General features: G+C 41.0%; 1 protein-coding gene across 1 annotated transcript in view; it reads left to right on the top strand.

The window, feature by feature from the left end:
- Nucleotides 1-9,701, top strand: part of LOC121942018 (EMILIN-1-like) — a 61,228-nt gene extending 51,527 nt beyond the window's left edge. The window contains exons 10-14 of the mRNA XM_042485083.1: nucleotides 6,694-6,796; nucleotides 7,025-7,165; nucleotides 8,344-8,499; nucleotides 8,916-9,008; nucleotides 9,445-9,701. Of these exons, the coding sequence (XP_042341017.1) occupies nucleotides 6,694-6,796; nucleotides 7,025-7,165; nucleotides 8,344-8,499; nucleotides 8,916-9,008; nucleotides 9,445-9,701 (750 nt within the window). The remainder of the gene's footprint in view (nucleotides 1-6,693; nucleotides 6,797-7,024; nucleotides 7,166-8,343; nucleotides 8,500-8,915; nucleotides 9,009-9,444) is intronic.
- Nucleotides 9,702-17,240: the final 7,539 nt, after the last annotated feature.

Raw genomic sequence — 17,240 nt, forward strand, 5'->3', positions numbered from 1 at the left:
AAGACGTGTTGGTGCAGATGTTGTGAGCATGAGTGAAAACATTGGACCCAGGCTCTATTGAGTTCCTGCAGCTGTGACCTTAGTGGTATTTTACTTTCACACTTTATATACAGTCTGTCATGAAGAGACAGCAGCAACTTTAGACCAGCTGACCCTGACTATCAACTGACCACCTCACACTGCACCACTTCTCTCTCTTTCTCTCTAACGCACACACACACACACACACACACACACACACACACACACACACACAATACAGAGCCACTGCATGCCACTCCTATGCCATTGATATCAATAACCCTTTTCATACAAGTGAGGCAAAACTATGCACATGCAAACTCACACTATATACTTTATATACACATGCATTTGGATTGACTCAACAACACACACACGCATGCACGCACGCGCGTGCGCACGCGCGCGCACACACACACACACACACACACACACACACACACACACACACACACACACTGGGCTCCAGAGGGACCCAGGGAGATGTAAAGGGTCTGCAGGCTGCAGCTTCATCCATCACCACTAAGCCCACCTCTCCGTTTCACCACCTTCTATCCATCCATCATTTGCCCCTCTCTTTCTGTGCCTCACCTTCAGTCCTTCTTACCCTCCTTCTCCCTCTGTCATCCCTTCCACCTCTCTCTTCTATGCTCTCAATTGTCTCTTTCCCTCTAACCTTTAAGCCAACCTCTGCCTTTGAGTGCTGTGCTCTCTATCCATCTTTGCCACATCTCTCCCCTCTGCTTCCCCTCCAAACTTCTCCAGCTACCTAAAATTTCCTTCTGCATGTCCATCTGCTTGCTTCACTGTCCTCTCCATTTATCTTTCCTTTAAGCCTGCCTCTCATCTTTCATATCTGGATTCCACTTTTATCCCCTTTCCAGCATTTTGCCATTGAATCTCATTATTCTATGTCATTTGTCTGTCTTGGCTGTCTTCTGTAGGATTCTGTCCCCGTCCCTCTCTCAAACAGCCATCGTTGTTTTGTTATATCAGCATGTTCTCAATACCATACCTACATCATGCAGCATTCATGTCTAGCTCCTCTGAGACATAATCCAGGTTATTTGCAGGATTAACAATACTTACCTAACAATGGACCTCATGCAACAAACAATATACAAATTTTCTCTTATATTTGTTCATATCCATGCTGTTTTGTTTGTTTTTTGATAATACCCATTGATTTTTGGAATTCAGCAATGTTTTCTTATTTTTGCTCTTCCCTTGTGTAAGAGACAATTTGATGAGTGGTCAGGGGCTAATAAAGATAAGAGAGAAATATCACAGACCACAGATTGTTGCCCAGATCAGAGAAAAATAAGATTTAAATTCAAAAAGAAAAAAAACATGAATGTCATGTAATCAAATTTAGATGATGTTTGGTACATCTGGAGTTGACTTCTCATATTTTCTCTTACATGGAAATACAAAGAAAATATTAAAGAAATTTAAGAGAATGTTGCTGCATGTGTTCACAAATGGTTTGGTTCCAGTTCTGTTTTAATTGTTTAAGTGCTTCAGATTTTATTATGAACTTGCCTTGAGCTGTTCATCTTCATGGACATTGACTTTAATTTAACTTGTGATTTGGATTTGATGTGGATAGAAGCAAGGAAATCAATACTGGATCCAGGCTGTCACCTGGATTCTCTCAATCAGTTTAATGGAGCGAGTATTTGGAGCACAGCCTCTCTTGTACAGTCCTTGTGTTTCCATTTGGGAAACACAATGAATGCACAAACAAGCTTTTTGTCATCCTCCCAAAACTTTCACGAGTCGGTGATATTATGTAGCTCTTTGTGAGTGCGGCTATGTGTGTGTATGTGGTTGTGTGGTAAATGCTTGTGCATGCATGGGTGTGTTTGTGTGACATTTAATATCATAGCTCTCCCTGGCATGCTCTTCATTCCACTGCACTCAGTATAATCTCATCGGGGCCTGCAGCCATTTGAAAACAGGCCAAATACTTGTCAAAAGATGAAGAGAGGAAGGAGGGGGAGGAGGACAAAAGGGGAGAGGTGAAACTCAGAATGGGTTGTTGATATTAAACAGCAGCTGGTCTGACATGATGCAGCCATGTTCGTCCACACACACACACACACACACACACTCAAGCATGTGCACGTCTGCTGCCTCCCACACACTTCTGCATAAATCTAATTCACAGAATGAAAAGCTGAAGGATGTTTCACTTCTTTACCCCCGCAGTCCCCCTCCCTCTTCCTTTCTCTCACCTCTGTCTCACTCCCACCCCCAGCATGAAGGATTAGGGGCTAAGATTAATTCCCGAGTTTTGCCAGGGTATTTGATAAACAGCCACTTGTCTTTGGGACATACACAGTAAATGAATCTGCACAGAGAGCCAACACTAGCTGCAAGGAGAAGTGCATGAGAAATCAAAAGTATACAGGGATGAGAATTCATAGATGGTCATCAATGTCAGACTTGAAAACTTAAAATCAGCGGGGAAGCTTGGACACGTTGCATCAATGACGTCACTTGTGTGCGCCTATAGAGTGGTTAAGGGATGATGTATTTTTATAGGCCAACCAAGAAGTTGGCATCGTACTGGTTCCCTCATCAAAAACCTTATGGGATTTTTGAACGGGAATTTCAATTATCGCCAAAAATAAGCTCTGTGATGAACACAAGTTTATGATACTTACATGTTTTGTTCAGCTTGATAATCTTCACAGATGAACACCACTTTTGTGTGTTTTAAAGCATAAATGAAATCGCCGGGAGCAAAAAGCTATTGTTAGGCTATACACGAACTACATCGTGGTGGCATGACTTAAAAGTCACCATTACAAACACGGTGAAAACAAGTTAAAACACGATCGAAAAATATTATAAACAGATCAATCTACAAGTTCCAGTGCGAGTCTGTAAAGCTGTAAAGGCGGACAAGTGGGTTTAATGAATTTCAGTGTGTGGTTTGATGACGTCTAACGTCCCCGACAAACACTGCAGTCCCATTTAGCCACTTGTTCGCAACTGCCTTTTTTAAGACGAGTAAAACCTTAAAAGTTCAAAAATCGGGTTTAAGCGGACGTATTTTAGGTTGCAGAACAAAAAGTCTAAATATCTTTAGCCTGTGTTAACACATACCTTATTTAAGGTGTTATTTTACCAAAAAACCCATAGACCACATATGTCAAAGTCAAGGCCTTGACTTTGAATGAATTATCTATGGCCCCCGGGATGATATTCGATTAGTATTAGAACTGGCCCGCAGGCCGCAGCCGCCCGCTGGTGTTTTGCACGCACCAATACTACATTCCCCACAATGCAACGGTAGCCCGCGAACTCACTGCAGCGCAGCAAGCGGGCCTCGGCTTCATTATTCATCAGCAGTCAGAGCAGATGTCGACTTTCAGCTACCCCCCTCCCCAAAAATGGCTAAACGGAAGGTGGACTCTGAGAACAGGGGGTTTCAAACCAGGTGGGAGGCAGAGTACATGTTCACGGAGGTAAAAGACAAAGTACAGTGAAGGCGTTTAAAACCAAGCTGAGTCTGTGGGAGACGCAGATGCGGAAAGAAAACTTTCCCAGCTGCCCGACCATGAAAGAGAAGCTCTCTACCGCTGTGTTCCCGAGTGCACAGTTTGCTGATAAACTCAACATACTTGCCGCCGACTTCCGACGCCGATTTGCTGACTTTGAAGCCCAAAAAAGCAGGTTTGAACTGCTCGGCAATCCTTTTGCAGTTGACGTGGAAAGCGCACCACCAAACCTACAAATGGAGTTCATTGAGCTCCAGTGCAATGACACACTGAAGGAAAAATATGAGAGTGGGTGCTGCTGAGTGTGCACGTTTCATCCCCGACACAATGCCACAGCTGCGCATCCAAGCTGCTCAGATGCTCTCTATGTTTGGCAGCACATACCTGTGTGAACAACTGTTCTCTTTGATGAAGCTAAACAAAACATCACACAGGAGCTGTCTTACTGATAAACACCTCCACTCAGTCCTGAGGATTTCCTCAGCTCAGAGCCTGACCCCGAACATTGATGAACTTGTACAAAAGACGAGACACCACCAAGTATCAGGCTCAGCCTCAGACAAGTGAGCATCACAGAGCATTAACGTATTTTTAGTTTTTAATTCAGTTCAATTTTTACATTTGTTTCTACAAGACGTGATTTTTCTGTGAAGGAAGAATTGTTTTGTCTGTGTGCCATAGATTTTTGTATTTTATTTTATTGTATTTTATTTATTTATTTATATTTATTTTTCAGTTAATGGACTCAGGGAAAATTGCAGATAAGAGCCACGAGAAAGAATACAACTGATTTGATGCTTTTTTTTATGCTGTTGTTTTTTATGCAGTCCGGCCCTCGGCTTGTAGCAAATTTGGTTTTTTGGCCCTCTGTGTATTTGACTTTGACATCCCTGCCATAGACTTTAAGACAACACAGCAAAATCAAAAGTGTTAGATTTCCAGTGTTGGTGTTGTATGTTAAAAATACAGTGTTAATTCAACACTTGCTTAGTTTAATTCAACTATGTGAGAGTTAATTCCTCAAAAGAGTTGGTGTTAATCTAGGGAGTTAAATCCACACAAAAATGTTAAGTGTTGATTTTAAAATCAACACTTAACATTGTTGCTCCCAGAATTTCAACGGATCTGTGACGTGTTTGTCTAAAGTGCAGGACGACTTGGAGTCAGAGCGGGGTCAGCAGAGGACGATTTTCTTTTCACCTCCAGACTTCACGGAGTATGTTTGCATGTAAATGAAAGGTGCCATGCCCATTTAATAATACTTTCTATTAGTGTTTTATATGTGTCGATAATAAGTGTCACTGTCTATAGCTATAGCTCTAACAAGGTAGGCCCAAGTCCCATGTTAAGGTTAGCATGGCTGTTGCATGCTATTTTTTTAAGGGTGCATTAATGTTCCTTTTGCACATCAGTGTTGATGAATATACACAACTTGCTTAACGTAAGTATAGGCTACACGTTTGGATAACACGGTATATAACTGCACATTTTTGTAAGAGGGTAAAGCTAGCTAAAATGATGTAGCACGCGCATGAGGCGTCACGTTAACCGAATATTCTCTGTTAGAAAAATCTGTAGGCCGTGGAAGTGCGCGTACGGTAATTAATTAGCTATGGTCTAGTTTAGATGAAAATGTCAAGCGATGGAGCAAAGTTAGAGAGCCGGTGCTGGGCCGGGGGGTTGAGCTCCTGCCTGCCCAGAGACTGCTGCCATTGCTAAAAGTCAGACTAGCTCTGTGAGCCGGGTAGCATGTTGCTGCTGTAGACTTCCTGGAGAAACAGACACACCAGACCACCACGCCAGCCACACCGAGCTCTGCTCTTAGGGGCAGGAGTAGTTTATTTAATTACTTTATTTTATATATTATTTTATTTATTTATTCTGAACTTTAGCTGCAGCTAACGTTACATTGAGAAGCTAACGTTAGCCGCAGCTAATAACGTTACCGGAGTCACACACCCCCCTCAGCTGCTGCCATAATAATAAACGTCTGAGATGCTGGTGAGTTTTTATAATTTTAAAGTTACACAGTGTTTTAGCGATCTATGCATATGAACAATAACGTCACTGTCATGTTTATGCCTTCAGTTGACGTTATTTTGCCAATCTAACAGAGAGGAGTTGATCATGTATCTTTGTGTTTATGGATAAGTGTCTGTGTTGTTAGCAGGAGAACTAGGTTAGCCATCATGATATCAGGCAGGCTGAGTTTTAGGGGTGCGCAGCGCCATGTAGAAGGAGAGAGGAGAGCGCGGGAGGGGGTTGGTATCGCAGTGACAACAGTGTTGTGCACGTTCATGCTCAACATGAACTAGTTCAAAGTTCAGTTCACACAGCTTAAAATGAGCTTGTTCACATTCTTTGTTCATAATTTAAAAATATGAGCGCCGTTCACAGCCCAAAATATGAGCTTGTTCACATTCATTTTTTTCCTTTTATATGTTCTGCTAGAAGCAACTTTTTATTAACCCTCACTGTCTGTCCCTCACCCCTGATGGTGTTGGAGGTGAAGACTACAACAGTAACGTGTTACAGCGATGTATTCATTTTAAAGTAACTATTTTATACCCATTACTGAAATGATGAGGTTAAATGACTCATTTTACTTTGTCAACTAACGTGTCCCCACCCAACCTCGTCATTTACAACATTTACATTAGAATATTATATTCCATAATACAAAATAAATATCTCTGATCTGGATGCTGCGTGACTCATTGACTTACTTTATGTTGTCACTGTAACATTACCGAGGGTCCGGGCGGCCTCTCTTTCAGATGCTCTGTAATAATCCAGCCTTGAATGCAGCGTCGTCATGGAAAAGCATGGCCCTCTACTGGATGTTTTAATTAACAACAATATATGCTTTTTCTCTTATTTGACAACTTGATAATGATATGAAACATAACGCTCTGCCATTTTTGGAAAAGTATGCGCGAGCATTGTGGGAGGCAAGAGTATCTTAAACTCCTGGTTGAGCGTTGTTCAGTCTCGCCAGAGTGAACTGCGCTCACGTTCACTTTCATTAGTTACAAAATGATTTGTTTCAGTTCACCATTCATCAAAATATGCTCATGCACAACACTGAGTGACAAGGCGCTCGGTGAACATACTGTAAATGATGACGTAGTGCGGATGTCTTTTCTTCTATTTTTTTCTATAGTACATCATGCTGGTGAAGGTGAGATTTGGAGAAACGCAGAAGTATGTCAAAGTGGCTGAGACTGAAGATGGCTATGATGACTTCAACACATTTCTTCAGAAAGGTTGGCACCACTTTTAATAGAGCCCAGAATGCTTGTGTAAATTGACTAATTGCTATAATATCTACTGAATTTATGTGACATGTAAATGTCTCATATTATGGAGTTGTGTTTATGATAACTAATGGTAATGGCCTGTGTGCCCTTGAAAAAATGTTGGGAAAAACAAGTTTAGCAAATTTATGATAATTGTAATTTTTCCATTGCTCTAAATTTAATATTTTTTATCAGTCATTCAAAAGCTAGACCTTCCACTTGAGACTGAGCTGCACTTGACAGATGAATCAGGGACAGAAGTCGATGCAGATGTGTTTGAGGAGCTTTTGCAAGCAGGGAACCTTACTGTTAGGGTGTCAACTGAAAAGTCAACAGGTGAGACTCAGGCTTGTGAGGCCAGGAGTGGATCGTCAATAAGGAGTATTGTGGAGAACTAATTATTTTTTCCTTTTGGGTATACATTTTTTTAAACTGTTTACAGTTGTGCTTCATCATGATCTTTCATATACTTCGTTGGAGTCACCCATGTCAGACAACTCATCTGTGTCAGTGTCAGAAGACTCCCTGGCAGTATCCTCGGATTCATCAGATGCAGCAGTGATTGTTCAGACAAATGGAGGGAAGAGAACCCATGCTGAACGGGAATCGGCAAAAGAGGTCTTAGTTATCCTGGAAGAGGGGTCCCTCATCATCCTCTACCGCTCTTCCTGAGGTTTCTTCCCTTTTTTTTCCCCCCATTACAGGGGTTCTTTTTCGGGAGTTTTTCCTTGGGTGATGTAAGGGTCTAAGGGCAGAGGGATGTCATACACTGTAAAGCCCTCTGAGGCAAACCATGTTTTGTGATAATGGGCTCTATAAATAAAATTGACTTGAAAAACTGACTTATCAAATATCACACACAAATATATTGTGCAGCTAAACTGTGTTAAACTGTTTTTTGTTGTTGGACGTAATGATGATGATGGTGATGGATATAATTGCTAATTTGCTTTATGATTCTTTATCTTTTAGATGGTGAGAGATGCTCTAAAGGGTAAAGCGGGTGGACAGATTATTTTGGATGAATATGATAAGATGAAAACATTGATGGATAGCACAAGGAGACAGTTGGTAAAAGCTTCTTGTGGCCGACATGGTTGAAATTCACGGGTAAGACTTCATTGTTCATGTTTATACTTTACTCAATACAGATTTTTTTAGCAGCACACTTATTTTAGGACATTGCATATTAGTAAAGCAACTTATTGTTTATTTTCTCCTATGAAAGAGATAAATACTAAATGGCTAAAACATGACACAAAAACTAACTGTTTGAGAGAGACTTAAACTCAATGAAGCTAACAACAGTGACATTTGTAACCACGGAGGAGCCCACCTGTCTCTGTGCGAAGTAAATATGCTTTGGGCATCATCTCTCTATTTCCCAGCCTCAGAGATCCATACTCAGACAATGGATATGTAAGTTTATAAATGAAAAACTGATGAAAAAATGATATCAATTTATGGAGTAGTAATATGGTCTGAACTACAATTTAATGTTTTTAATATTACAGGAATACTTCTATGTGGATCTGGGTACTTGGCCCGGAGGATAAAAACTGTTCAGCACAACACTGCAGCTCAGTCCCAGAGATCTTCCACCAGCACACCCTACCAGGACAGTCCAAAGACAAAGAGAGAGGTTCTCTGCACAGATAAGCAGCTGCTTGGTGAGCAGTGCCATGAAGCAATATCCTTTTTGAAACATTCAACATTCTTCCCACGATTCCTCAACATCACTGGCTTGGTAAGAAAGACAACTTCTTTATATTAAGTGAATTGTCACTCAATGTATACACTTTTAAGTTGTATAAGTATAAAAATGTGTGTTCTTCTGTAGATTGACCAAGATTTCACCATGATGTTTGGAGAGGAAGTGTCGGGCAGATTTTTGGCAAAATGGCCTACTTTTTTCAAACCTAGGATCCTGACAGACTGCAAAAAACTGACTTCTAATGGACACATTCAAGACCTCTTGTCTGCGCAGCACGACTCAGATGGGTCTGGTTAGTTTCTTCTCTTTCTTTCCTTCTCTTTAAAATTATGATGTGAATGTGTCAGACATTTTCTCCTGTTGTTCCCCTAGGCTGGGACAGTGACTTATCAAGCATTCTGCTGTTGGTTCACTTGCTGCCGCCCACGTCCAAAGGCCACAAGAAGAGTCCTAAAATCAGCGCATGTCAAGCTGAAGACCATGTCGTTAGATATTTGCAGGTATGCAAATAGTAATGTACTTATGTAGGGCTGTCCCAAATGATTATTTTTCTCCCGATTAATCTATCAACTATTTTTTCGATTCGTCTAACGATTCATTTTTTCGACTAATCTAGCGATTATCTTTAGGTTAACGATTATTAATTTACAAAAACACTGTGGTATGCCATCTCCATTTTGCAAAGGCTGCAGATAAGGATGCACATGATTAACCGATCAACCTTTCTTTTAACAGATTACAATAACTTTGACCAATTAATAGCCTACTATTGGTAAAAAAAAAAAAAAAAAAGTTAACGTCTGCCGTACGTGTTTGATTTTTAAAATTGGTTTAGTTACTTGAATGTAGCAGCGCTATATTTCATGATTTTGTCATGATTCTTATTTACATTTTGTTAAAGATGGGAGCCAGTGTCAAAATGTTCCTTGCTGGTGTGGTGCCGAGACAGCCCTCCCTTGTGTGAGTCAAAAGAAGAACAGTATCCAAAGATACTACGTCATCATTGACCACAAGGCCATCTCTTGCAAGGCACAGACATCCTCGGCAGCTTTCGATGAGCTCTTCAAAGCACACTTCATCTTCAGTGTCAACTACCACGAATCCCTCTTTAACTTCGATACATTCATCCAAACCACAGTTTTTAGCATTGACGTATGACGTGCCAAGGAAAGTCCTAGAGTCAAGGAGCTCAGAGCTAGATTTTTGCACGACGCTTGAGGTGATAAATATCCCTGGATGAAAATATGTGAAACGGGCTGTGTTAGAACCCAGATGCAGTACGCCAAAACTCAGAGTTAGTTGGTAATGACTTTTATTATAACCAACACAAACGAAGATCAGCTCACAGAATTTCAGTTCGTTCTTCGGGCGGTAAGCCCAAACAATGTCTCTGGGAATCCCACGAAGCGAAGACACGAAGCTTGAACCTACTGTGGCTGGAGAACAGGAAACCCCGTAGCTCGACGAGCCGACAACATGTGTGGGAATGTTGTCGGGGATAGCGCTGAATCGTGGTCGGGGACAGGCAGAGGATCCGTAGCCGGGAAAACAGTCCGAAAGAACAAGGTACCGTCGAGGAGCAGGCAGGAGGATCGTCGTGGTCGAGCGGTGAGGTCTTTGCCAGTGGAGCCGTCAGATTTCCGGAACGCCGGAGCGAAGCACGTGGTCGGGGACAGAAGGCAGGTAGGTACACGGGGAGGCAGGCACAGAGAGCTGGTCGGGAACAGGCTGGGTCGGCAACGGGAAATCTGGCAGGAAAACGCTGGAGAGTCGTGCATAGTGCAGAGGAACAATCTGGCAGTGAGTGAATGTGTGGGAGTGTCTTAAATACCGGACTGATTGGAGATGAGCTGCAGCTGAGGGGAGCAGGCTGCAGCAGTGGGCGTGGCTGGCAGGTAGAGCGGGTCAGAGTGAGGTGAGTGGAAAAACACTGGCAGTGGGGAGGAGGAGAATGCAGGAACCATGACAATATGTTTCTTTGTTGTCTGTAAGGCACACCACAAAAGTTCTGCATTGCTTTTGTAACCCAGGTTAAAAATGTGTATTAAAAATATTTCATTGTGTATTAAAAACTGAGACAAATGGGTTAAAATCAGTAAATTAGTTCACTATATATATATGAAACCAGGATGTTTGAATTAAAAACAGTGAAATTCATAGTGGAAAAATCAATTCATTAAATATAATGTTTTGTTAATGATTAAAATACCGATGTTCATTTAAAAGGAAGAACAGAACTGTAATAAAAAAAAAGTTATGTGGAGTTTTAGTTTGGAAGAGCTGATCGGAAGACGGACTTTTCATCAAATCGGAAGATAAGCTCCCACCCTCTGACCCGATTGGAGCAGGTACACTTCCTCTTGAAGCCGCTAGAAGAAAGAGAGCAAGCCACATTGAGCACGAGTCACGAAAAACACACTTTTGGACGATAAAACACTGAAAAACACGGAGAAAACACGGAGAAAACTGTTGGAGAAGATCCCCCGGACGACCAGGACCTGCGTGAGTGCAGCTAGAGGAGCCGCTCGGGAGGAGAAAGCATCGGTCAGGTTTTTTTTCGTTGGATTCCATTGAGATACGGACCTGCCTGGAAGTTGGAGCCAATAGAAGTTGATGGCGAGCCAGACCCCGGTGGACGCTTAGAAACCGACGTCGTGGAACCTGAATCCTTTTGCACCAGTACACACACACACACACCCACACCCCAGTGAGGTGGAACTGATATTTCACCTATACGGTGCTAACTGACTGAACTGAACACTAGAAATTAAAGCAGCTGCAGGACATTATTTTATTTTATTTTTTTTTTTTCATACTTACCCGGGTAAGAGTTGTAATAAATGTGTTATTATTGTGGTCTTCCCATCTGCAATAAATAGGGAAGCATTATTGTTCCTTAAAGAGAACACTGTGTTGTGTCGTTCCTGAGCTATCGGTTGGTCAATCCTGGGCTCCGTAGTCGACCTTAGAGCTTCTGATACCTCTGGCCTATTAAACCTAAATCCTATTCTCTCCTTTAAAGGGTAATACGTGTTACACTTTGTCAGCATTTAAGACTACCCACCCTGGGAATTCTTAAGTCTATGTTCAAGAACACTGAATTGTGTAAAAGTTTCTTGCAAGCCAAGCATCAAGAAGAGGGAGTTTATAAAGACATATGTGATGGTTCATACTTCAAGAATAACGTTTTGTTTTCCCAGAACAAACATGCTCTACAGATTCAATAGGTTCAAAGAAAGGGACACAAACTTGGTTGCATTTACTTTATATTGAGGAACCTGCCCCTAAAATATAATTCTGTGTTGATGAATATACATGTTGTGGCACTCTTTCACTCACAAGACCTGAAGACTTACGGATTTGATGACATCTTAAAGCCTGTTCTTGATTATCTTAAAATACTTGAAACACAAGGAATTGAGGTGCCTTTCTCAGACTCACCTTTGCTTGGTTCTGTTATACAAGTAACAGGTGACAACCTAGGTTTACATGGACTGTTTGGTTTTGTCGAGTCCTTCAGCGTTACGTATTTTTGCAGATTTTGTTTGACAAGTAAGGCTGAGTCACAGTCTGTGTTTACTGAAGATGACCCTGGCATGATTTTTCGTACAAAAGAAATGCATGCAGAACATTGTGCAGCTCTACAAGAAAATCCTATGTTGAGTTCAACATTTGGTGTCAAAAAGACATGCTTGCTCAATACACTGTATTTTTACCACACCTCTGAAAACTATGCAGTTGATATAATGCACGACTTACTTGAAGGTGTTGTACAGTACGAACTCAAACTTATCTTTCAATACCTTGTCAACCATAAGTATCTGTCTTTGGAATCATTGTCACTGAGGATTCAAAGTTTCAAATTGAAATGTCAACATGGACCACTTCATTTTCAAATGCTCATGGACAGAAAATGTCCCGTATGTTGGATCATTTTTCATCCACACCTGAGGAGGAACAGGACAGGGAGGAGCCTGCTTCCTCCACCTGCCAGAGCAAGCAAGTTTAAATATATTCAGATTTCTTTATGAATCTCTCTCTCTCTCTCTCATTTTGTGCGTACGTGTTGTTACAACCCTGGCTCAGGGGAAGCAACATAGAGGAGTCAGAGGCATCAAGTCGACGATTACAGTCTTTATTTTACAGGTTAACTAATAAAAAGGAAAAAAGGAATGGTGGCTGAAGCCATGGTCTCTGATCCTGGCTGCTGGTTGAGAGAGGGAGGGGCTTGTCTCAGGCTTTTGTAGACATCTCTCAGGTGCAGGTAATCAGTGGCAGATGATGTGTGGAGGCCAGGCAGTGTCACACTAAAACAGGAGGTACGGAGGTCAGGGAATGCCTCAAAGAAAACAAAACATTGGTAGGTCTATACATAACAGTGTTTGTGAAGTGTGACACATAATTCACGCAAGGTTTAGGGGCCGGTGTGTGCGTAATTGCCCGCAGAATAGACCATCCACATCTGTTGCGCTTGGTGTTGCATGTGAAGTCAGTGCAATAATCTCATAGTCATCATCTCAATTAATTTATTGTTTCTGGTTGTTGAAAGGGCGGTCTTACTTTTCATGCGTTCATATTTTTTTACATTGATTTCAGCCCCACAAGTGTATGGATTAGCCCTACATTTATATAGCTAAAACAAAAATTCTGCCATCGCCACTGAATGAGATGAAGATGGAAAGAGAAAATGAGAATGTTTAAAAGGATTTTAAAAAACAAGGACATATTGTGACATATGTGACACAGGCTGAAAAGGGAAAAAAAGAGATTCATTTGAAATCATGAAGAAGGACGACAAGTTAAGCTAAGCGATATAAACAGTTTTGTTCCAGGTGCCATCACACGCGATAACAAGCTGTAGGAAGATTGCGAAACTTCACATTGCACAACATCATTTTGGAGCCTGTGTTTATGATTTATTTATTCATAGTTTTTGGATTGTTTTTTTTTATTTAAGTTTGTTTTTTATAGTTTCATGTTTTTATTGGTATTTATGACATATTTGACATTCATTAGCACTGGGGCACTTGTTTAATCCTTGCAGTTGTTTAATTTTTATGTTTGATCTTGTTTTTTTATCTCTTTGTCATGTTTTTATTCTGTATGTTGTCTGTGGTGTCAGAAAACTGTGTCGAATGGATGCCTTTCACCTTATACTGCAAACCAAATCTACCTACGGGTACAAATAAAGGAACCTGAACCTGAACCTGAAGCTAAAATGTTGAAAGGAAGTATGGAAGTAAATGTGTGTCATCTGATTTTGAATTGAAAAAGCCATTACAATTTTGGCACTGAATATGTATACATTGAAATTATGTATCTGATTTTTTGCCTCTGAATTTAACTAAATTTCACCTTTAATTTCCAATGCTCACAAATTCAGAATAAAAATTTCAAGTTAAAAAATTAAGATAATCTGAATTCAAGTTGCTTAAATTAAATAGGCCAAACTCGGATACCAAAATATGAGGTATAAAATTCAACTTATAAATTTTCAAGTTGCTCAAATTCGATAGGCCAAATTCAAATAATAGGAGGTACATAATTCAGAGTAAACAGCTGGAACCCAAGGGAAAAGCAATCAATTCTAGATCAAGTCAAACCAACATCCAGCCAATCACATTATGCTCAACTGGTCACCTGATGCCGAAACTCAAGCTCATGAAGTCAAGGGCTGTGGTCAGTGTTGCCAACTTGGAGACTTTGTCGCTATATCTAGCAACTTTCCTGACCCTCCTGGCAACTTAATTCGTCAAAGCGACCAGCAACAGATGGAGTGACTTTTTTCTGGTAATTTGGGGAATGATTGCGTTGACAAAGCTCTGCAAAACGCATCTAACATATCCCATTCCGTGGTTCACATTACAACTGAGCTCACGAGAGCCAAGTACAGCGAGGGAGGCTGCCGTCTCCTCCTCATTACTCACACAGTACTCATGTGGTCAGTCTGACCAGCAGCACCACAGTCCCAACCTGCAGTGGACTGAGCGATTTGACCAGAAAAAAAAAATTTGGAACTTGATTTGTTGCTTTTGACTAATTAGGTCACCGAGAGGGTCTGGAAAATTGCTGATAAGGCTCGATTAAAAGTCCGCCTTGCTCGCCTTCAGTTGGAGGCTCAGGAGAAGGCGCAAGACCACCTAGCGCAGCTCGATAGTGATAGTGCCCGTGCTCCCTCTGGAGGACAGCCTCCACTACAACGCTGTGAAAGCTGTCATCCTGCGTGCCTATGAATTAGTCCCAGAGACAGCACACAAAAAGTCCCACACTCAAACTCACATGGAGTTTGCTAGGGACAAAGGGAACATGTTTGATAAATGGTGTTCAGCCTGTGATGTGCATGACTTTGTTTATCTCTGTGAGCTGTTTGAGGACTTTAAAAAGTGTTTGCTTGAGCGCATTGTTGTATATTTAAATAAACAGAAAGTGCTGCTGCCCAGGGCCGGTTGTAGGGAGGCATATATGAGGGGGCAGTCAGAAATGTGAAGGGGGCATCATATGTTTGCTCCAGCACTTTTTTTCCCCTGTGCTTATAGTAACAGTGTTTTCTTCATTGAATTGGGTTGTTAGCTATGTGTCCAACCCCAACCTAGAGAAGTGGATTGCACTTAGTCAGGCCTCTACCTTCAGACCTGTCCAACTTGGGTGTCCCACCTGAAGACTAAGCTCCTGCTGGTATAGCTCTTAAGGTCACTGAGGCACGCAAACCCCCTGACCAAAATAAGGTGGCAATCCCTCAAGGGGGGAAACTGAAAAATAAAAATAAAATAAAATATCCTTGATCCAGATTTTATCAACCAAAAACATAACATATATCTTAACTGGATGGCCTAATTCTCAAATAAATTTTAACCTAAAGTAAGACTTCACACACTATAATCAATATTTACAAAACTGAAAGGTAGTCTTATGAATAATAATAAAAAAAAACTTCTCAAACTAATTTATAAAACACAACAGATATAGAACAGAACATTTTATGTTTTCTTTCTTTTTTTAAATTTTTTTTGGCTTGTTTTTTTTGTTAGCAACCGAACAGTTCAAAAATCTTTCTTTCCAGTTGTCCTGCCTTCCTCCCTTTCGATGAGTGCTTGCTCCAATTTTTTGTTTTCCTGATGATTATTTAAGTCCATCGTACCTTTGTCAGTGCATGGCTGTGATTTCATGTGAGCAGTCTTCCTCTGTGCTGTGTGCTCTGTGTAGCTATTGATTGTTGTAGGTTGTATTGGTTAACTCGACTGTTGTACGTGCTGCCTGAGAGGAAGCAGTCAAGTTGTGAAAGGAGCTGGACCTTAGAGTAGGTTGTTTTGTGTTGGTATCTTTTGTTTATAGTAGCCTCCATACCCAGTTGTTGCACCACCCCATAGCAAAACTCTGTATAGCACACTAGATCCTATCTGTGTCTACTGTGGGCTGGATAGGGTAGATACAGATTTCTTTTGTTTGCCTTATTGTTTGTTGTCACCCTTCGCGCTCTCTTTGTGTTCACATGTTGCCTGCTACTGTAGTTTAGCATAAACATCTAAACACTAAACATCTTTCGCGCCTGTTTAACACACACGGTGCTGTGTTACCTCCCTTTGTCCCTAGGCATAAGATTTGCGGGTTGTAATGTTCTCCAAGTTGGCAACACTGACCACAGCCCTTGACTTCTTTGTCTTCTCCGGGATGAGCTTGAGTTTCAGTGTCAGGTGACCAGTGGAGCCTAATGTGATTGGCTGGATGTTGGTTTGACTTGATCTAGAATCGATTGCTTTTTCCTTGGGTTCCCATCAGTTTACTCTTATTTTACACCACCTTTTATTTTGGCATCCGAATTTGGCCTATCGAATTTGAGCAACTTGAAAATGTATAAGTTGAATTTTATACCTCGTATTTTGGCATCCGAATTTGGCCTGTCAAATTTAAGCAACTTGAATTTAGATTATTTGATTTTTTTAACTTGAAATTTTTATTCTGAATTTTTGAATATTGAAAATTAAAGGTGTAAATTAGTTATTGAAAATGTAAAGAGTTAAATTCAGAAGCAAAAAATTAAGATAAAATCACAGTCAAAGCCAAGGTTCAAATGAGACAGTTTTGCAACCACTTTCTCTACCATTGAGACGCCTGCATTCAAGGAAAACAAGAAGTCTCACCAGGTTCAACTGCAAAATAGTTAATCTGCAAAGACAACTGGAATATGTATGTGCTGTTCTAAAGGCCACTCACAGGAACATAAACTTTCTAAAGGAGAAGGAGTCTGCTTTAGCCTTAGCATTGGGCACATGAGCAAAGATTGCGACAAGCACTTGATGTGTAAAGTGTGCAGCCAAAAACATTCCAGCATTCCTCATATTAACCAAAGAGTAAGAGCAAGCAGCACAGACTGTAAATGGCCCAAGGAACCATCTGTGAGCAGTGCACTGGTCTCTCTGCAAACATGTGGTCATAAGGGGCTGGGAATGGTGATGGAATCCTGTCCATCCTTCCAGTTCAGGTGAAGTCTAGCAAGGGAAACAAAATTCATACAAACATATGCAATCTCTGGATCGAGGCAGTACAGCCACATTCTGTGCCAAAAACTTGACGAGGAAGCTGAATATGAATGGAAGGAAAGCTCAAATCAATCTACAAACCATGGGTTCAAGAGCATCAGTTTCCAGCTATAGATTGACAGGTTTGGAGATTTCAAGTCTCACTGAAACCCTTTTCTAT

This window comes from Plectropomus leopardus, chromosome 4 (assembly GCF_008729295.1).
Source record: "Plectropomus leopardus isolate mb chromosome 4, YSFRI_Pleo_2.0, whole genome shotgun sequence".
Classification (NCBI taxonomy): domain Eukaryota; kingdom Metazoa; phylum Chordata; class Actinopteri; order Perciformes; family Serranidae; genus Plectropomus; species Plectropomus leopardus.